At 36.1% G+C, this 15,436-nt stretch overlaps 1 protein-coding gene across 2 annotated transcripts in view; it reads left to right on the plus strand.

The window, feature by feature from the left end:
* DENND1B (DENN domain containing 1B) overlaps positions 1-15,436 on the plus strand; it is a 158,416-nt gene that overhangs the window by 135,114 nt on the left and 7,866 nt on the right. For both annotated transcript variants that reach the window (XM_048067142.2, XM_048067143.2), the window contains 2 exons: positions 13,672-13,751; positions 14,933-15,149. In XM_048067142.2, the coding sequence (XP_047923099.1) occupies positions 13,672-13,751; positions 14,933-15,149 (297 nt within the window). The remainder of the gene's footprint in view (positions 1-13,671; positions 13,752-14,932; positions 15,150-15,436) is intronic.

The following is a 15,436-nucleotide window of genomic DNA, read 5'->3' on the forward strand; positions in this document are numbered from 1 at the left end:
GCTCAAAAGTAGAAAAAAATGCTATTCATACTTCATCCCTGTTGAGAGGGGGGGGAAAAAGAGATTTATCAGTATAGATCTGAGATTTAATTTAGGCTTAAATGCTGTTTTTGATAAAGGCTTCTCACAAAAAAAATACCTTCTGCTCTATTCACAGATCTGTGTTAAGCTTTTTTTTATAAGTTTCTTATAGTTGGACCCATCAATATTGCATTTATAATAAATTGATTTGGCAGTTGCATGGCTGTTAGCCTTTTTCAGATAGTTACAACTTATTAGTTTACTAAGTCATCTAGTTAATACGGTGTCAATCTCTTACCCTTTTGTTCTCTAATCCTTTCTAGTCTTGAATTGCAGTAACAGGTGTAATGTTTCAACTTCGGAAAGTGTTTTAATATCTCTGCATTCATTTTGACAGTTTTATCTCGAAGATATCTATAAAATAGGTTTTGTAATACTTTTTTTACTCAACAAATGTCTGCGTATGTGCGTATTTTAATGTGTGGGTATAGATTTTATGTTATATTGTTATTACATATTTTTAATGCATGTAATGAATTTTTATATATGGATTTTACTGCATATATTTTCATCAGATACAAAATATAGAAACGCAGTCCAGCTGATGTAGTAGCATTTTTTTTAACTTTAGATAGTGCAATAACACTGAATTGTGCATGTAATCAATTTAGTTTTGAATTAGTTCAGTTTTATCCCTAAAGTTTTTGAAATGTAGTGTAGAATTGATACAGATTATCGTGAAATAATGTTGAAATTGTACATTAGGGTTAAGTCACTATTTTTTGTAGTATTATAAATAACAAAAGGATTTTCTGCTTTAATTATTTAGGCAGTGTTTAGTTTGTACATGTTTTCATGATCCCTTTAAAGCCAGTGATAAAGTGTTAAACTATGTGCCCGCAGTGTATTTTTATGTATAGGCAACTGTGGTGCCTCCGTTCTTTCAGGAACTTCTGTACAGCACGTTTTCTTCACTGAGTATCAGAACAGAAGATATCCTTTGCTTTATGCATGACTCTAGAACTGTAATGTTAATAACAGGAATGGGTTCTTAAAATATTACTTCTAATGGATAACTTATTTTAATATATAGCACACCACACCAAAATATGCAGATTAGTGTAGGTCAATCTACAATTGTATGTATCTGTGTAAACGTGTAACACAAATGTACTCTTACAGTCAGTGAATTTCTATAGGCTGCTTTTATTAAGGAAATCTGCAGTAATTTACTAGTATGGTAGTAGTCCTGCCTGCTGCTAAGTACAGGAGTCTAGGGATACAAAAGAATATGATTTACCTCCATGAAATTTAGCATTTCTCTTGAAGGCTTGTTCTGGCACAACAATTAAACTTCTGTATTCTTGTTTGTTTGTATAGTGCTAAATCCCTCAATATTATTCTTGCTGTTTGTATCAGTCATTTTGAAAACAAGACAGAAAGAGTGCATATAATTCCATAGTTCTGTATGGGTTTATACGTATTACACATGCATGTATGTATACACACACATACAGGTATGTACATATATAGCGTCTGTTTACAGGCAAAGCAGCGTAACTAATGGCCCACAATCTAGCCGTGCTGCATCCAGCATGTCCCAGGTCTTCTAAGCTCTCTTCCCAGATGCCACCTGAGCCCAGGCTGGGGGAAGGAGCAGGGTGGTCTCTCCCAGGAACTCTGGTCTTACACCATTTCCTTCCCCTCTCGTTTACACTGTTTTCCTCCTCCCCAAAAGCAAACAAAGCAAAGATTTCTCCCAAATAAGTCTGCTGTTGCTTCTCTTATGTTTTTTTTTTTCCCGTTTAAGTGTTTGAATAAGATAAAATAAATGCAATTTCTTTTATAGTTAGGTGCTGATTTTATACTTTATGCCCAGATAAAAAATATACGTAGGTATTCACAAGTGCGTAAGAGAGACTGTTTGATTTAGTTCTGAATCCATAGCATAAAACAAGTGAACCTCATTGTTTGCTACTATTCTAAGATTTAATATTTTTTCTGTGACTGTCTGTTGCTGCAGATGAACCTTTCCCCCCAGATTTCTAAAATGGTACCCTTGAGCGTCAGTAGCAGTAGTAGTGCTAACCTGGCAATTCATGCACTTTGATAGATATATAAAATAGGGACTGAGTATTGATTAAATTGCAACATCAATGTATTTGAATATCCCCTCAAAACCTAAACAAACAACAAACGAAAGAGAGTGCTTTTTAATAATCTTATTGTTCCAATCTAGAGGCCCCTCTGCTCTTTCTCTCTTCCATATTATTTTAAAACTTGTAAATATAGAGAATTTGTTACTACATTTTGTGTCATGTTAGATGCATATGTTGAGCTATTCATTCTCCAGCGCTTGGAAACAATTAAATACTAACTAATAGTTATCTGAGATACTGTAAAATGTATTTCATTTGAAACATTGTGTATGATACAAAAGTTTCCTTCACTCTAAAACACCATTTTAAAGGTTGGTTTATAAGGGGATTTTGGGGACTGGGGATGTTTGCTTTACAATAGAAAGTGAATCTGCTTTTACCCCAATAAATAGTAGTTTGTATGTGGGTCTGCTAATTAGTACGGTTATTTCCTGTTTTGTTGATGAGGCTTTAATAAATGTCAAGGGTACAGCCATGAAGATCTCCCAATTAGGCTTTGCGTTTGTAAAACCCAGCCCCTTTGCTTTTGTGTGAAGATGACAGTTCCAACTGCAGCCTCAGCCTAACAGGGCTCAAGGGAAAGGATACTTCTCTGGTTTTATTGAAAACAAGGCCAGTTTGGCCCAGGGAGAATACCAGCACTGGTCACAGTGCAGAGCGGTTTTTAACAATGAATATTTACTAAGCTTTATCACTTCTGTCATAGTGGTTTTATTATATTTTCTTTTGCCAGATTGGCAATAGACTTTAAAAAACAAAACAAAACAAAAAAAAAAACAGTAAAGCAAAACAAATCGTAGCATGTAAAATAGCTGTCAAAATCTAATTGGAGGATAAATAATTCAATGTGTTATTGCAAACTGTAGTGGTCAGCTTGCCCTCCTATAATTTGCATTTTGAAAATCTTTCCTAAAAAAAAAAGTAAAAATAACATGAGCACACTCATGTGCCTGTGTGCACGCACATTCACATACACACAATTAATCTTTACCTGAGATGAATTGTTCTATCTCTGTAATATTCATTTGAGCTTACTCTTGCTTAGGTTAGCTGTTCTAGGCTTTTTATATGTGTGTGAGCTTAACTATATTGCAAGTCAACATTAACAGATGGATTGCCCTAAGCAAGGGAAAACCACAACAACAAAATCTAGTGAAAGTGGAGGATTGAAGCTTTTTATTGTTAAGCCTTATTAAAACCTTGGCATGTGCACTGCTGTTAACTGTTTCATGTCTAGATCTAATAACAAGTCTGATATATTTTATCTTCTACTTTAATTAGATAGAGAGGATATGGTATATAAGAAATTACCAGCTATACATTTTTGAAATAAAAATTAATGCAAGCATGAGGTTGGTTCAACTCTTTTAGCAATATCTTGCCAACAATATTGCTGAGTTCCTTTAACTATTGATGAGAGAGGTATGGTAGTGCATGTATTAGACTACTGAGCATTCAGTTTTTGCATAATCCATTTTAATTCTGTTTTGTTACATACACCCAGGTAATGATTTCTAGGTAGACAAGGACCTAAATGCAGCAGGAGCTCTACAAAATTGCTCAAAATAAATAATTGAAAAGAGAATGTGTCTATTATGAACCTGGTTAGAATGCTGGGAAGATCTGTTTGATTTCATGAATAAGATCTTTGTAATTTTACTGTTACATCGGGTGATAGGGTAGCTTATTAAAAATGGAGCATTTAGGGATGTAAATAGTACTAATGTATTTAGTGGCTAATAAAATATCCTTGCAGATTTGCAGAATGCCAAGTAACAAGTACGAGTTCATTTTATAATGAGTAAGTTAGCAATGCTCCCTTGTCTCTAAGGAAAGGTATGTAATACCTGTACCTTTAGGCATGCACTAGTCTGCAGACGTAGTGGAAACCTGGGCATTTGGATTTGAAGTGTGGATTTACCAGGAATCTCTGTGTGTCACTGCTACTTTTAATGCTTGTATATTGAAGAAGCCAAGTGAGCTACTTTCCATGACTCTGCAGGATTTAAATATAGTGTCTAAAAAGGTTTTAAAAACACTTTTGCATAAAGTAATAAAAGACAAGTTTGTCTGAACTTTTTCCTTAGTATTCCTGAACAGAATTACCTTTCTTAAACAAACAAACAAACCCACACAAATACAGCTCTTACAGTTTTATTGTAGTATGTCATTAACTAGAAAGTATGTAATTCTGCTTGCAGTAGGTGTACTTGGCTTCTCTTCAACAAAGAGAGCAAGTGTCAGGGAGGAAGATGTTCTCAGAATAACCTTACCTTCAGGAGTGCCACATTTATCAATACCCCTACAATGACCAGCAAAATAAGTGACATAATCATTAGCTACAGAGGGCTTCGAGTAACTGATTACTTCCTAACCTGAAAAAAGATAGCGAGAGGGAGCTATTCTGAAGATATTTTTTTCCCGCAAACATAAAAGAGGAGAGAAAATGCTTGTGATAATGCAGTACTGAATATACATATTTTATATCAGGAGACTGAACGCCTTTAAGAAAGTAAGAAAAAAAAAAAAGGAAAAAACCACACAGAAACCCACAATAATTTCAGAAATATAATAGCTCTGGTTAAGGACCTGTATCTATATTTCGATTCAGACAATGTGCTTGAGATCATATTTATACATGAAGTCCATAGAAAATACTGGTTACATAGCTGGAGGTAACTTTGGCTCTCATTGACTACAATTCTAGAAATTGACATTTCATAAATAGGAACAGCTATTTTTCATGTAATATACATTTTATATGAAATATAGATTTGAAGTAAGCTTCAGTTGATCAGTACATTCTGTTTCTTCAGCTAATATTATATAATGTGAAAATACTGTAAATATCATTTAGCTTCCTTTAAGTTGGAGAAAAATCTTTTGTCTTGGTGTGTCAAGTGAGATCTCTTCATTCTGCAAAACAGTCAGATTTCCTTTTAATTAAAAATGAAAAACCTAGGCAGCAAAAATTCAAATTGTAGATTACGAGAGTGCCCTCTCGTGGCTCTAACACCTTTCCTCAGTGGTACATGCATACATGTATCCTCTGCCATGTATAAACCTTGCTTTTTATGACAGCAGACCATTTAGAAATCAAGCACTACATCCTCACATTATTGTTGCTTTTTTTTTTTTTTAACTAGAAGATTAGCAGGATTTAATGTAACCTAACTATTTAGGTGCTTTCATGTATCATGCATAATTTTATTTTCAGGAATGCACCCTGCCAAGTAGAGCTATAATTACCATGTTGCTCAAAGCTTCCCCCTCGCAAGATGATAGTAGATACTGCCTCTGAGCAGTGACAGTGACTGATTTTCAGTTAGTCAGTGAGCACATTTAAATGAAAAAGAAGCAATAGAGCTTTGTAAAGTGTATTTTGGTGTTTTTGTTAGTATGAGTTTTTTCCTATTCTCTGCCCCAATCTCTCCATGGGTTTAAGTGAAGAAGTATTGCAAGTCTCTGGCAGGATCCTGCCATTCATTTTACACCTGCAAAGTGAAGTAAACCTTGCCTGTCCTTCTTCAAGTTTTGCAATAAGCATCACCTGAGATCTCTTTCCACTAATTACTGATTCCTTGTTTGTTTGTTTGTTTGTTTTTGTTTGTTTTTTCCTTTTAAAGAAGTGAGGAAAGATAGGGTAATGGTCAGGAAATGGGTCTGGATTTTTTTGTTGCCCTTTGTGGTATTTAATGCAACACTTGCTTTTTTCAGGGCAAAATCACCGGCACATCTACCTATGATCTATCCAAGAGAGATATTTAGACCATCAAAAAGTTTGCAGATGCTTTTTCTGGTTATTAGATCTGGTTATTAGATTTTAGTTCTTTAACTAACAGAAGGGCAGCCTTTCTGAGGGCCTTTCTTCTACAAGCGAGAGGGTCTGACAGAAAAAGGCTGCTTCACAAACAGGAGGATTTATAGACATCCTCATGTAACAGTGCTATCTTCTGCTTAGTTTGCTGTGTTCCTTCTATATTCCTGAAGAGCAATCATGGGTAGCATTCCGGCTCCACCTAGCAAAGCAGGGAACCAAAGGGTCAGTCCACCTGTGTCCATTCCATTTTGCTTTTGTTTTCTGGCCTCAAAGTTTGGAGAGCACAACCTTATGTCTAAAGCTTCAGCTCTGGTACTGTCTGTTCCCTAACCTTTTCTTTCCCTCTCTCTAATCCTGTAACTGAGTAGGAAGAAAAAAAAAAAGAATAAAGAAGTTCAATTAAAAAATAAAGTTTGGCCTGGGGGCAAAAAGAGGAAGAAGTGGAAGGAACAGAAAGAGCCTTTCCTGCAGGGATCTCAGTGTCCCTGAATATGAAAGCTCAGATTAAACCCATCTAATTTTAGACACTGAAATGCCAAAGTCAGTAGCGATGCTTTTTCCACAGTAGGTAGAAAGACAGAGGCATGACCAAAGGGCATTTCAGCCCACCTAGCATCTGGATTGAATCCCAATGCTGCCCTTACCCGATGCTTATTTGTCAATAAAGCATCTGAAATTAGTGAAGAGTATGCGTATCTGAGTCCCATCCGTGTTCCCAGGTGCCTTGCAGAGAAAGGCCCTCTTTGTCGAACAGAATACCCCTAGTGGCGTCAAACAGGTGGAGGGACTCCTCTTCACTGCCCGATTCCTCTGGCTGCGAGCCTTGGACAGAAATTTATTTAGAGGCAATCTTTCTGTTCCTAAGGCACAATCAGTTTTTCCTTGCAAATGTGATTAGTCTGTTGTCATGCTTCGTACAGAGCTTCCTTCCATAGGCTCGTCTGTAGTTTTGATGGACAGAGTTCAGCACTGCTCAGGTTTTACCTTCTATAAATTTTGTGATATTTGGTCTTCCGATTAAATTTTGAAGTTCGAAGATATATGATGTTTGTGTTTATGATCACGTCTGCTTCCTACATTTTACCTTCAGTCACTTGTATTGTTCATTTAACGTGTTTGTGTTTTGTTAGTTCTTCCTTTCAGAAAAGTCGCATGTGATCTGTCATCAGCAATTCCAGCAGGGATCTTGCCATGTGATACTTCTGCTGGTGCAAGGATACGATGCACATTTTAATGGAAATATTGATTTAACCAGTAATCTTGTTTTTTACCTGCTTAAGAATGGTATCAAATAGATAGCATATTCCAGCCATGTAAGCTGGGTTTACAACTCTTCTGAATCACTGAAGTCGCTCTGTGCTCCCAAGCTACATCCCGGTCTCTGGACTTGCATGTTACCTCAGAAACATGCTCCCTTTCCTGTCTTCCACATGCCTTTGTGCATATGGACATCGATTAGTTTTTCCTTTCTTTTTGTGCTCCTCTTATCTTCATCTTCTTACACTGGAAATCTCAGGTGTCATGTTTTAAAGGTCTAATGCTTCTGCTTGTCGCCAATAAAAAGAAAGCCAGGCAGCCTTTGGATGCTGCACTCTCCACAGCAAGGATGCTGCGTGGCATGATGCCACAGCGTGTCAGCTGAAAATGACCATTTCTGCTAAGAATAGCCGCTGTGCCATGGAGAAGAATGAGACCAAGCTGGCTACTTGGGAGTGAGACCCAGCTTTAGGCAGAGTGGGGCCTCGGTCTATTTCAGAGGGGTAGGAGATGGTGCAGGCTTCCTGAGAAAAACAGCTCTGTGATTCTTCAGAGAAAATGAAACTTTATTTGTTGTTTTGGGGAAAAGGAACTATTTCTGAAATTAACATGAGCAGAGGCATGATTAATCCATAAAAATCAAAAGCAGTATTACAATATCCTCAAGTATCATCTGTGTTCAGGAGTATAAATGTAGAAGGTTTAGAGTCTGTTAATTTTTCACCACACTAATTCAGAAAAGAAAGAATTAGAATATGCTTTCCATGACTAGGTACCTCAACAGATTTATCACTCCTATAACAAATCCTACCTCAGCACTGATACTAATGTTTCATTTAAATTTATAGAAGCAGTGGAGGTCTCTATTATGTCGCAGCTTACTTGTAACTTCAGTATGTAAGAGTATGTAACCCATACTCTTATCTATAAATTTCTGGTTGACTGTGGCTTTAAACAGATTTGAGGGATTTCATGCTCTTATAGGCTCTTTATTGCCACAGAAAAGGATTTCTTTCTCTCACTGGGGACCTACTTCGTGGATTTATTTTTCTGCATCATTTTAGTTATCAGGATCTCAGAATCAATGATGCTTTTGTCTCATGGCATATAGTTGTGCATATTTCCAGCTACTCCGTGCTCTTTCAAATGTACCATGTGCATCTAACTTTGTTAAAGCAGGGAAGGCTTCTGTACTAGGAAGGATGGAAGTTGTTTAGTTTGTGCCATATCCTTGAAAAAGGAAAGGCATTGAAGAAGAGAAAGTTTGGTAACTGTACTTCTGTGTTATCTCTGTTTTTCCTCTCTTTCCCCCATCAGTCTTGTCTCTTGTGGAGTGTTAGGTGAAGTGCTTTTCCTGTGATCTCATTATCCATGGCTTTAGTTTTCAGTCCTTAACCGGAAGGAAAGGCAGTGGGTTGTGGTTAACTAGAAAGTTTGATAGTCTGAGATCTTTTGCCTCCCTACTGGAGGTGAAATTGTAATTATGTCTGTGATTGCGTTGCAGAGGATAGATGAAATAAAATACCGAAACGTAAGTAATAGTGGATTTGTGTTTATTTTTTTTCTCATACTGAATGAATTATCTTTAAATTATTAAGAAAAGGCAAGCAGTACTTCATATATTTAAACCATAGTAGATATTTTTCTTTACTTGAAACTCTATATGTGTTGATATATTGAGTAGCCAGTAAATGTGAAATTATATACGTGCTGCCATTTATCAAAAGATTATTTGTTTCTCACATTGAGGACAATTAATGGCAGCAGCCTTATTAAACTTCCTGCCTTACTGCTGATCAATAAGCACTCATTCCAGGAAGTTATGCTTCTGAAAGGTCTGGTGTTAAATAAAAAGCTGACATTTCAAAGATTGACTTTCATGCCCAATCAAGAGTGTAACCATCTTACATTTAAATCCTTTAGTATTCATGTAATTTGTCTGCATTTTTATGCCAAAGAAGCACATTTTGTGAGGCTACCAATAAGCAGAATAGAACAGTTTCAGGACTTATTCTCACTTTGTTTGGTTCTACCCATATTTATACTGTCAGTACCTTTTTTTTTTCTTCCTGGTTTCAGTGATCAGAATTTTGCCACAATTTTAACAGACCAGTTGCAGAAAGATTTTGGAGTCAGGCAGAAACCAAAGAGGACAGATATGACTTCTCAGTCAAATGCATCACCTTTATTATTGAAATAACATTCAGGATTCAAGGCAGGTTGCCTGCAACCAGTGGAAAACGGAAGATTGCAGTAACAATGCAGTAAGTCATGAGCTTATCAGCTGCAGCCATACAATTCCCCCAGAACATATGAGTGTCGCTTCCAAAGCAAAACAGTACCAACAAGAACCCTCACACTCTGGGGAGCTGGGATGTCTGAATACATCCTTGCTCTGACTGTGGTTGTTCGTCTGCTGTGTTTTACACGACAGCGTAAAACAGTGGTTCAACAGTGGTGTGTGCTGAGCATAAGCTCATTGTGTGATAAATATGTTGAACTCTTCAATATTCTGAGCAAGATGAGAGATGGGTTCTTGTGGTGCTGTGTGCCCGAAGATAGGAAAAATACGAAATGCCTGATTTTGAAATGCCTATATTATGTAAGCCAGACTAGTTGAAAGAAGCAAAACAGTTAAGTAGTTTTTAAGAAGTTTGTTGCTTTAGTTTATAGAAAAAAACATGACAGCAGTCTGTTAAGACTTTATAAAGTTCTGGTGCAACAAGAAAGAAGTATTACAATATCATTTCTCACAGTAATAAATGGTCTGGTTGTTGTTAGAATGTTGATCAGGAAGGAAGCAGAAATCTGTCCTTTTTTCATAAAATGGTATAAAAGAAGGTTACACACTTCAAAATGCAGAAAAGACAGAAATTAAAAGCTTAAATAACTGCAAACAGCAGGATACGTCAGTAATGGAAGGACTTCTTAAATGACTTTGACAGCTTTTGCAGGTGCATGTACTATGTCACTTTGCCTGGTGGAGCATTGAAAAAGATTTATGGTTCTCCTTTTGCAATTTATTAAGAGTTTCTTTCTTTGTTTTTCTTTCTTTGCAAAGTAGTCTGGACATACCCCTCCCTTGCAGTCATTTTTATTACAGCTCCTAGAGGAAAGTCATCTATTCAAAAACATGTGTTGCTTGTTGTCTCAGTGGCTAACTTGCAGAGCTGTAAACTCTGAAGAATGTTGTTATTTACAGCCAGATATTTTCCTTCCCCTCCCACCCCCTTTTTTTTGGTATAAAAATCCTATTTTATTTGATTTAGTTCTTGAAATTTGTCTTGTGTAATTTTGCACCCCTAAACATTTAAATTGGTAGTAAAAATAGTTTCTCAAAGAGAAGATTCTGACCATCAGCAACTAGAGGTTTTGTGGTGTTTTTTTTTTTATGACATGTGCTAAGTTATACTCCTTTGTATGATGTTATTCTTGCTTTCACTAACATGCTTGCATAATACTGTCTGTAGGTGCTCCAAGGGGCCACATATGGGGGCCAAAAACTGTTATGCCTGTGGTGTTTACTGACTTTAATTTTATTCAGTTTCTGTTTCTCACAAACCCACTTTTCTGTCTATGCTCTTTGAAACATTATTTATTATGTTAAAAAATCATGGAGTTACCTTGTGAGAATTTATTCCATTGACAGTGTTAACCCATCTGCAGATAAACAAGCCTCTCTTTTGTTTTTGTTTTCTGAAATTTCTCCATATTTTTAAAGAACATTCTGTCCTGCAAAATCTTGTCTTTACATTAATAGAAGTGAAAGTGATGGCAGCATCTAATTCAGATGCATATTCCAAAAAAGTGAGACAGAGTTTTGCCCTCCAAGAGTCAGTCAGGATTAGAGCTTTAACGTAAATGAATGTCGCGTCAGTCAGAATTTTCCAGAGGAGGTAGTGTATTACCAGTCTTACAGAAATAAAGTATTTTAATTGCCTAGTGAAGACAAATACTAAAATTTAAATACTGCCCTGGTGGCAGTAATCTCTAAGATAACCGATTAATAGTATCAATTAAGGCAAAATGGTTAACCTTCCCTTTAGTTACATGCAGTGGTGTGATTGATTACAATAATGATGGGAATCACTCAAAGAACTCACAAAACTGGGAAAGAGATCGAATTTGCAAAGGAAATTTAACTTGACTACAGCTACTGAAGGGAATAACTAAAATGCTTTTACTTATCTTGGTGTGGTCTGATTACCAGATAACTATCCTGGCATGAGAGGTGTGGCCACCAAAATGGACAGTGAGCCATCTTCTAATAATTTATTTTCTTCTTGACAGTTTATGTTGTTTTTAATATACCTGTATTATATTCACTAACAGTCTCCTAATAATTGGATCAGTGTGTTTGAGGTCAGTCTTTTTAACGTCGTTTGTTCTTTTCATAATATTATGGTTTTATGATTTTTACTGTTACTTGCACCTGGGATTTAAGTCCTGCGTTTTTGGTGCTTGATTCCATTAAACATTTCTAAATGTTTATTACATAAGTTGATTCTTTGCAATAAAGTAATCATAGTCAAACCATTTCTGTTCAAAGGTTAAAAGTTATTCTTGTTTGGTGCTAACAAATTACAAAATGTTATTTTGTTACATGTCAAGTAAGTCATATGTTGTGATGACATATTTATTCAAAGTTGTTTTACTTCATTTGTCTGTAATATTTCCTAAACCTTCCTAGTTTCATATTCAATGAATAGTGCTTCATAAATCGGTCCAAACTACTCCAATTCCATTGGGTACTATTTGTTTATTCCACTAAGATCAGCCAATGCAGGAAGTACGTTCTAAAAGGTATTTCTCTCTAAAATACATGAGAAGTATCAATAGTATATTTGTTTCTCTGTGTTCTATCCTATAACTTTTGCTCAGTGTGAAGCTTTGTTTTTTTTTTTCCTAGTTTTTAATACTGTAATAATTCTCTTGCTTTCTGTTTTTTTTATTATTTTTATTTTTAGCAGTTTTTATTTGGTTTAACACATTAAGAACCATGTTTCATCTTTGTCAACAAAAGATACAGAAAGTGTTATCAAAACTTGGTGCTTTAATTAAAACCTCTCTTGTTGAATGAGAATGATGTGTCAACCTATAAAAAATGTATATTAGGACATTCCTGATTGTAATGGGGAAAAAAGGACAGTGTGTGTCCTGGTACATATAGAACACTGACAACATCTGTAACAGGTGGCATATTGAAATCCTCACAATACAAGATTTCAAAGCTTCTTGTAGTCTGAAGTTAAGGTCATATTTCTCCCCCATCAGGGGCTTGTTATAGGCTTAAGCATTTGGTGAACTGCATGATGAGATGTGGGCAGTAACACTTTATATTTACATACGATTTTCTTTAAAGTTAGCTAACGCTGTTTTCCCTTTGCACAAATTCTATCCACGTCTTTAAATTACGGCCAGTTTTCCATGGCGCAAAATCACTTATGTGGATTAATTGCATCTATAGTTTTTTGTTGCTGTTGTTTTTTAATTAATATTATTTTATTTTTATTTTGTTTTTGGGTGGGGTATTGTTGATACAAAACAAGGGTAAGAGATGCATAGACCTTGAGACAGTCATTTGTGAAGCACAAATGGCTAAAATTCCTGACTTAAGTGTTCTGGTTGAGGCAGAGCAGTTGGTGTGCTGCAAATTCGCATGCTATCACAATGAGTACTCACTAACCTGTTTGATCAAATTGTTATTTAGCAAACAAAACCAGGCTGAAGACTTTTACTATACTTGAAAAAGAATCTCTATGCAAGCTCCCTTGGGAAGCTCTGAACGTATGCTAACGTTGAGTTAACTGTAATTTACAGTAAATTATCCTGCGCAAAGGCATTCTTAGTGCACAGTTATCAAGCTGGCATACTATTTACACTGCCCTTCTGTTTAACAGCCTAATATAAATGCAGCTATGTAAAGAGACTATAGGCTTCTTTTGTATTTACCACTTCAAAAATCCATACTGTGCTTAGTAGACCACATTAACCTCAGAACTTTGCAAATATTTCTATCAGAAAATAGTAAAACATAGTGTTTTGTCATTGCAGGAAAGGGTAGGCAGTAGACTTGAGTGATGCTTTACCTCATATAGCCAGCCTTCTGCTAACCAAGGCTTTGCATAAATAATAATGCACTCTATAGGCCATGAGGAAAAATGGTTTTCTAGCCCTAATTGGTGATGCTTGAGGATTTCATGTCCTTTTCTAACAGCCTTTAGAAGACTTGATCGATATGTGGCTTTCCTCATCAGGTGCTCAGAAAGTCTTAATGAGTATAGTAGCAGCTAGGTTCCAAATAATTAATGTTGAAATAGTTTTTGTTGTTGTTGTTGTTCTTTTTTGTTTGTTGGTTGGCTTTTTTAAAAACAAAACAAAACCAAATAATAATGTGAGTTTTCTATCCTCCAGACACGTTTCAACCAGCGTCTCAGTAACCAGGATTTTGCCTTGGATGAAGATGATGATGATGAAATGGAGAGAACAAGCAAGTAAGAAGTCTGTTAGGATATATGTGTATGTATGGGAGAAAGGGAAAATAACTAGCATTATTTAGCAAACTTGAGTTCAAGTGACAAATCTTTCTCCTGTCCAGGCTGCTAGCTTGATTCTGAATCTGTAAGATGTCAAGTAGTGTAGGATTAAATCCTCTTTTAAAAGCGGGGCAGGCTATTACGTGTTTTAATTACTTTTAGTGGCTAGGAGAGTTTGATGTAATCCTCAGTCTTCACAGACTCGAGATAAAATGATAAGCTACATATACAAAGAAGCAATGAAATAATATTCATCAACATGGTGGGCAGCGACCTCAGCTAATCTGGTCTTTAGTCTGCTGTTGTGGTCATCACAATGGAAAGTTTTCTCAAGGGTCTAAAAAGAATGATTGCCTTGTGAATTTTATGTGAAGGTCTTACTATGTGTGGATTAAAAGAAAATCTGAAATTGAAACTTAACTTTTGTTGAGGCATTCTCTGAATTCAGAAGATGATATTCGATAATGAATATATGGCTACAAAGCATGAAGGCCATTGAAAGCAAAGTCAAGCAGCCTGATGCAGGAGGAAAATGGGGGCTACAGAAGAGTTCAAAGGATGTGATCAAAACAGTGAGCTATCGAAACAGACTTTATGGTAGTATTCTGATCAGATATAGATAGACTGTTGTAGTGTGGGGGCCAGAGGTAAGATTATTGCAATGAGTGAAAGAGAAAATGATACGAGACAAAAGCACCCATTCTCTTTGTAGATAGGCAGTGCTCGGGTAAATCTGCTCATGTGACAGAGGAAGAGTTGCAGTATGAGAAAAAAATATATGGCTAGGTCTGCTGGAAAGTTCTATAAATACTGACCTAAATAGAGGGTGTAGACAAGGGAAAAGAGGAGCCAAGTTTGGAATGACTAAAATTTGGAGGGAAGATATGGGAAGTTGTATTAAGGGTGACTTGAAATAATAGTTGTAGTGGTTGGGGAAGAGCAAAGAAGCAGGAATATTAGCTAATAGCTACTACATCTGCATTGGTACTGTACATTTACCTTCAGGTAAAATTGTTGAGCAAAAAGAAAAATGGGGTTCATTTTTAAGTCTTCAAATGTGTTCTGCTACTTACTTTCAGAAGTATCTGTAATAAAATGGCTTTTATGTTCCCATCTGATGCAAAAGTTTTTGTCTTCAGGTTATCATCAGAAGACAGTGAGGAAGCTTCTGCTTATTTTTATGACAGTGATGATTCTGGTGAAACTGGAGTAACTTCACAGCATCAAGGAGAAATGGATTTGCTTGGAGAGATTCTGGACACACTGAGCACACACAGTTCAGATCAAGGAAAACTCTCAGGAGCAAAAAGCCTCGATTTCTTTAGGTCAATGGATGACATTGATTACAAGACTACGGTTAGTCTCCTGCTTTCATTTGAAAAACAGTCCCATTCCCTTTATAGTGGAATCCTGCACTTGTGGAATCAACAGCATGAGGACAGTTACTACGGAATAGTCTTTAGAATTGCAAGTGTGTCATTCTACTGCTACAAAACAGCACAACCATGCTGGCAACTTCATGATGTATTTTCACCAGTCAAGGGATTGATTACACTTGTGTCACACAAGTCATCTGGGGCACAGTATTTTTCCCTTACAGCATTAACCACATACAGAGTTGTGAATAAAGTAATAATATACTT

This window comes from Anser cygnoides, chromosome 8, assembly GCF_040182565.1.
Source record: "Anser cygnoides isolate HZ-2024a breed goose chromosome 8, Taihu_goose_T2T_genome, whole genome shotgun sequence".
Lineage (NCBI taxonomy): Eukaryota > Metazoa > Chordata > Aves > Anseriformes > Anatidae > Anser > Anser cygnoides.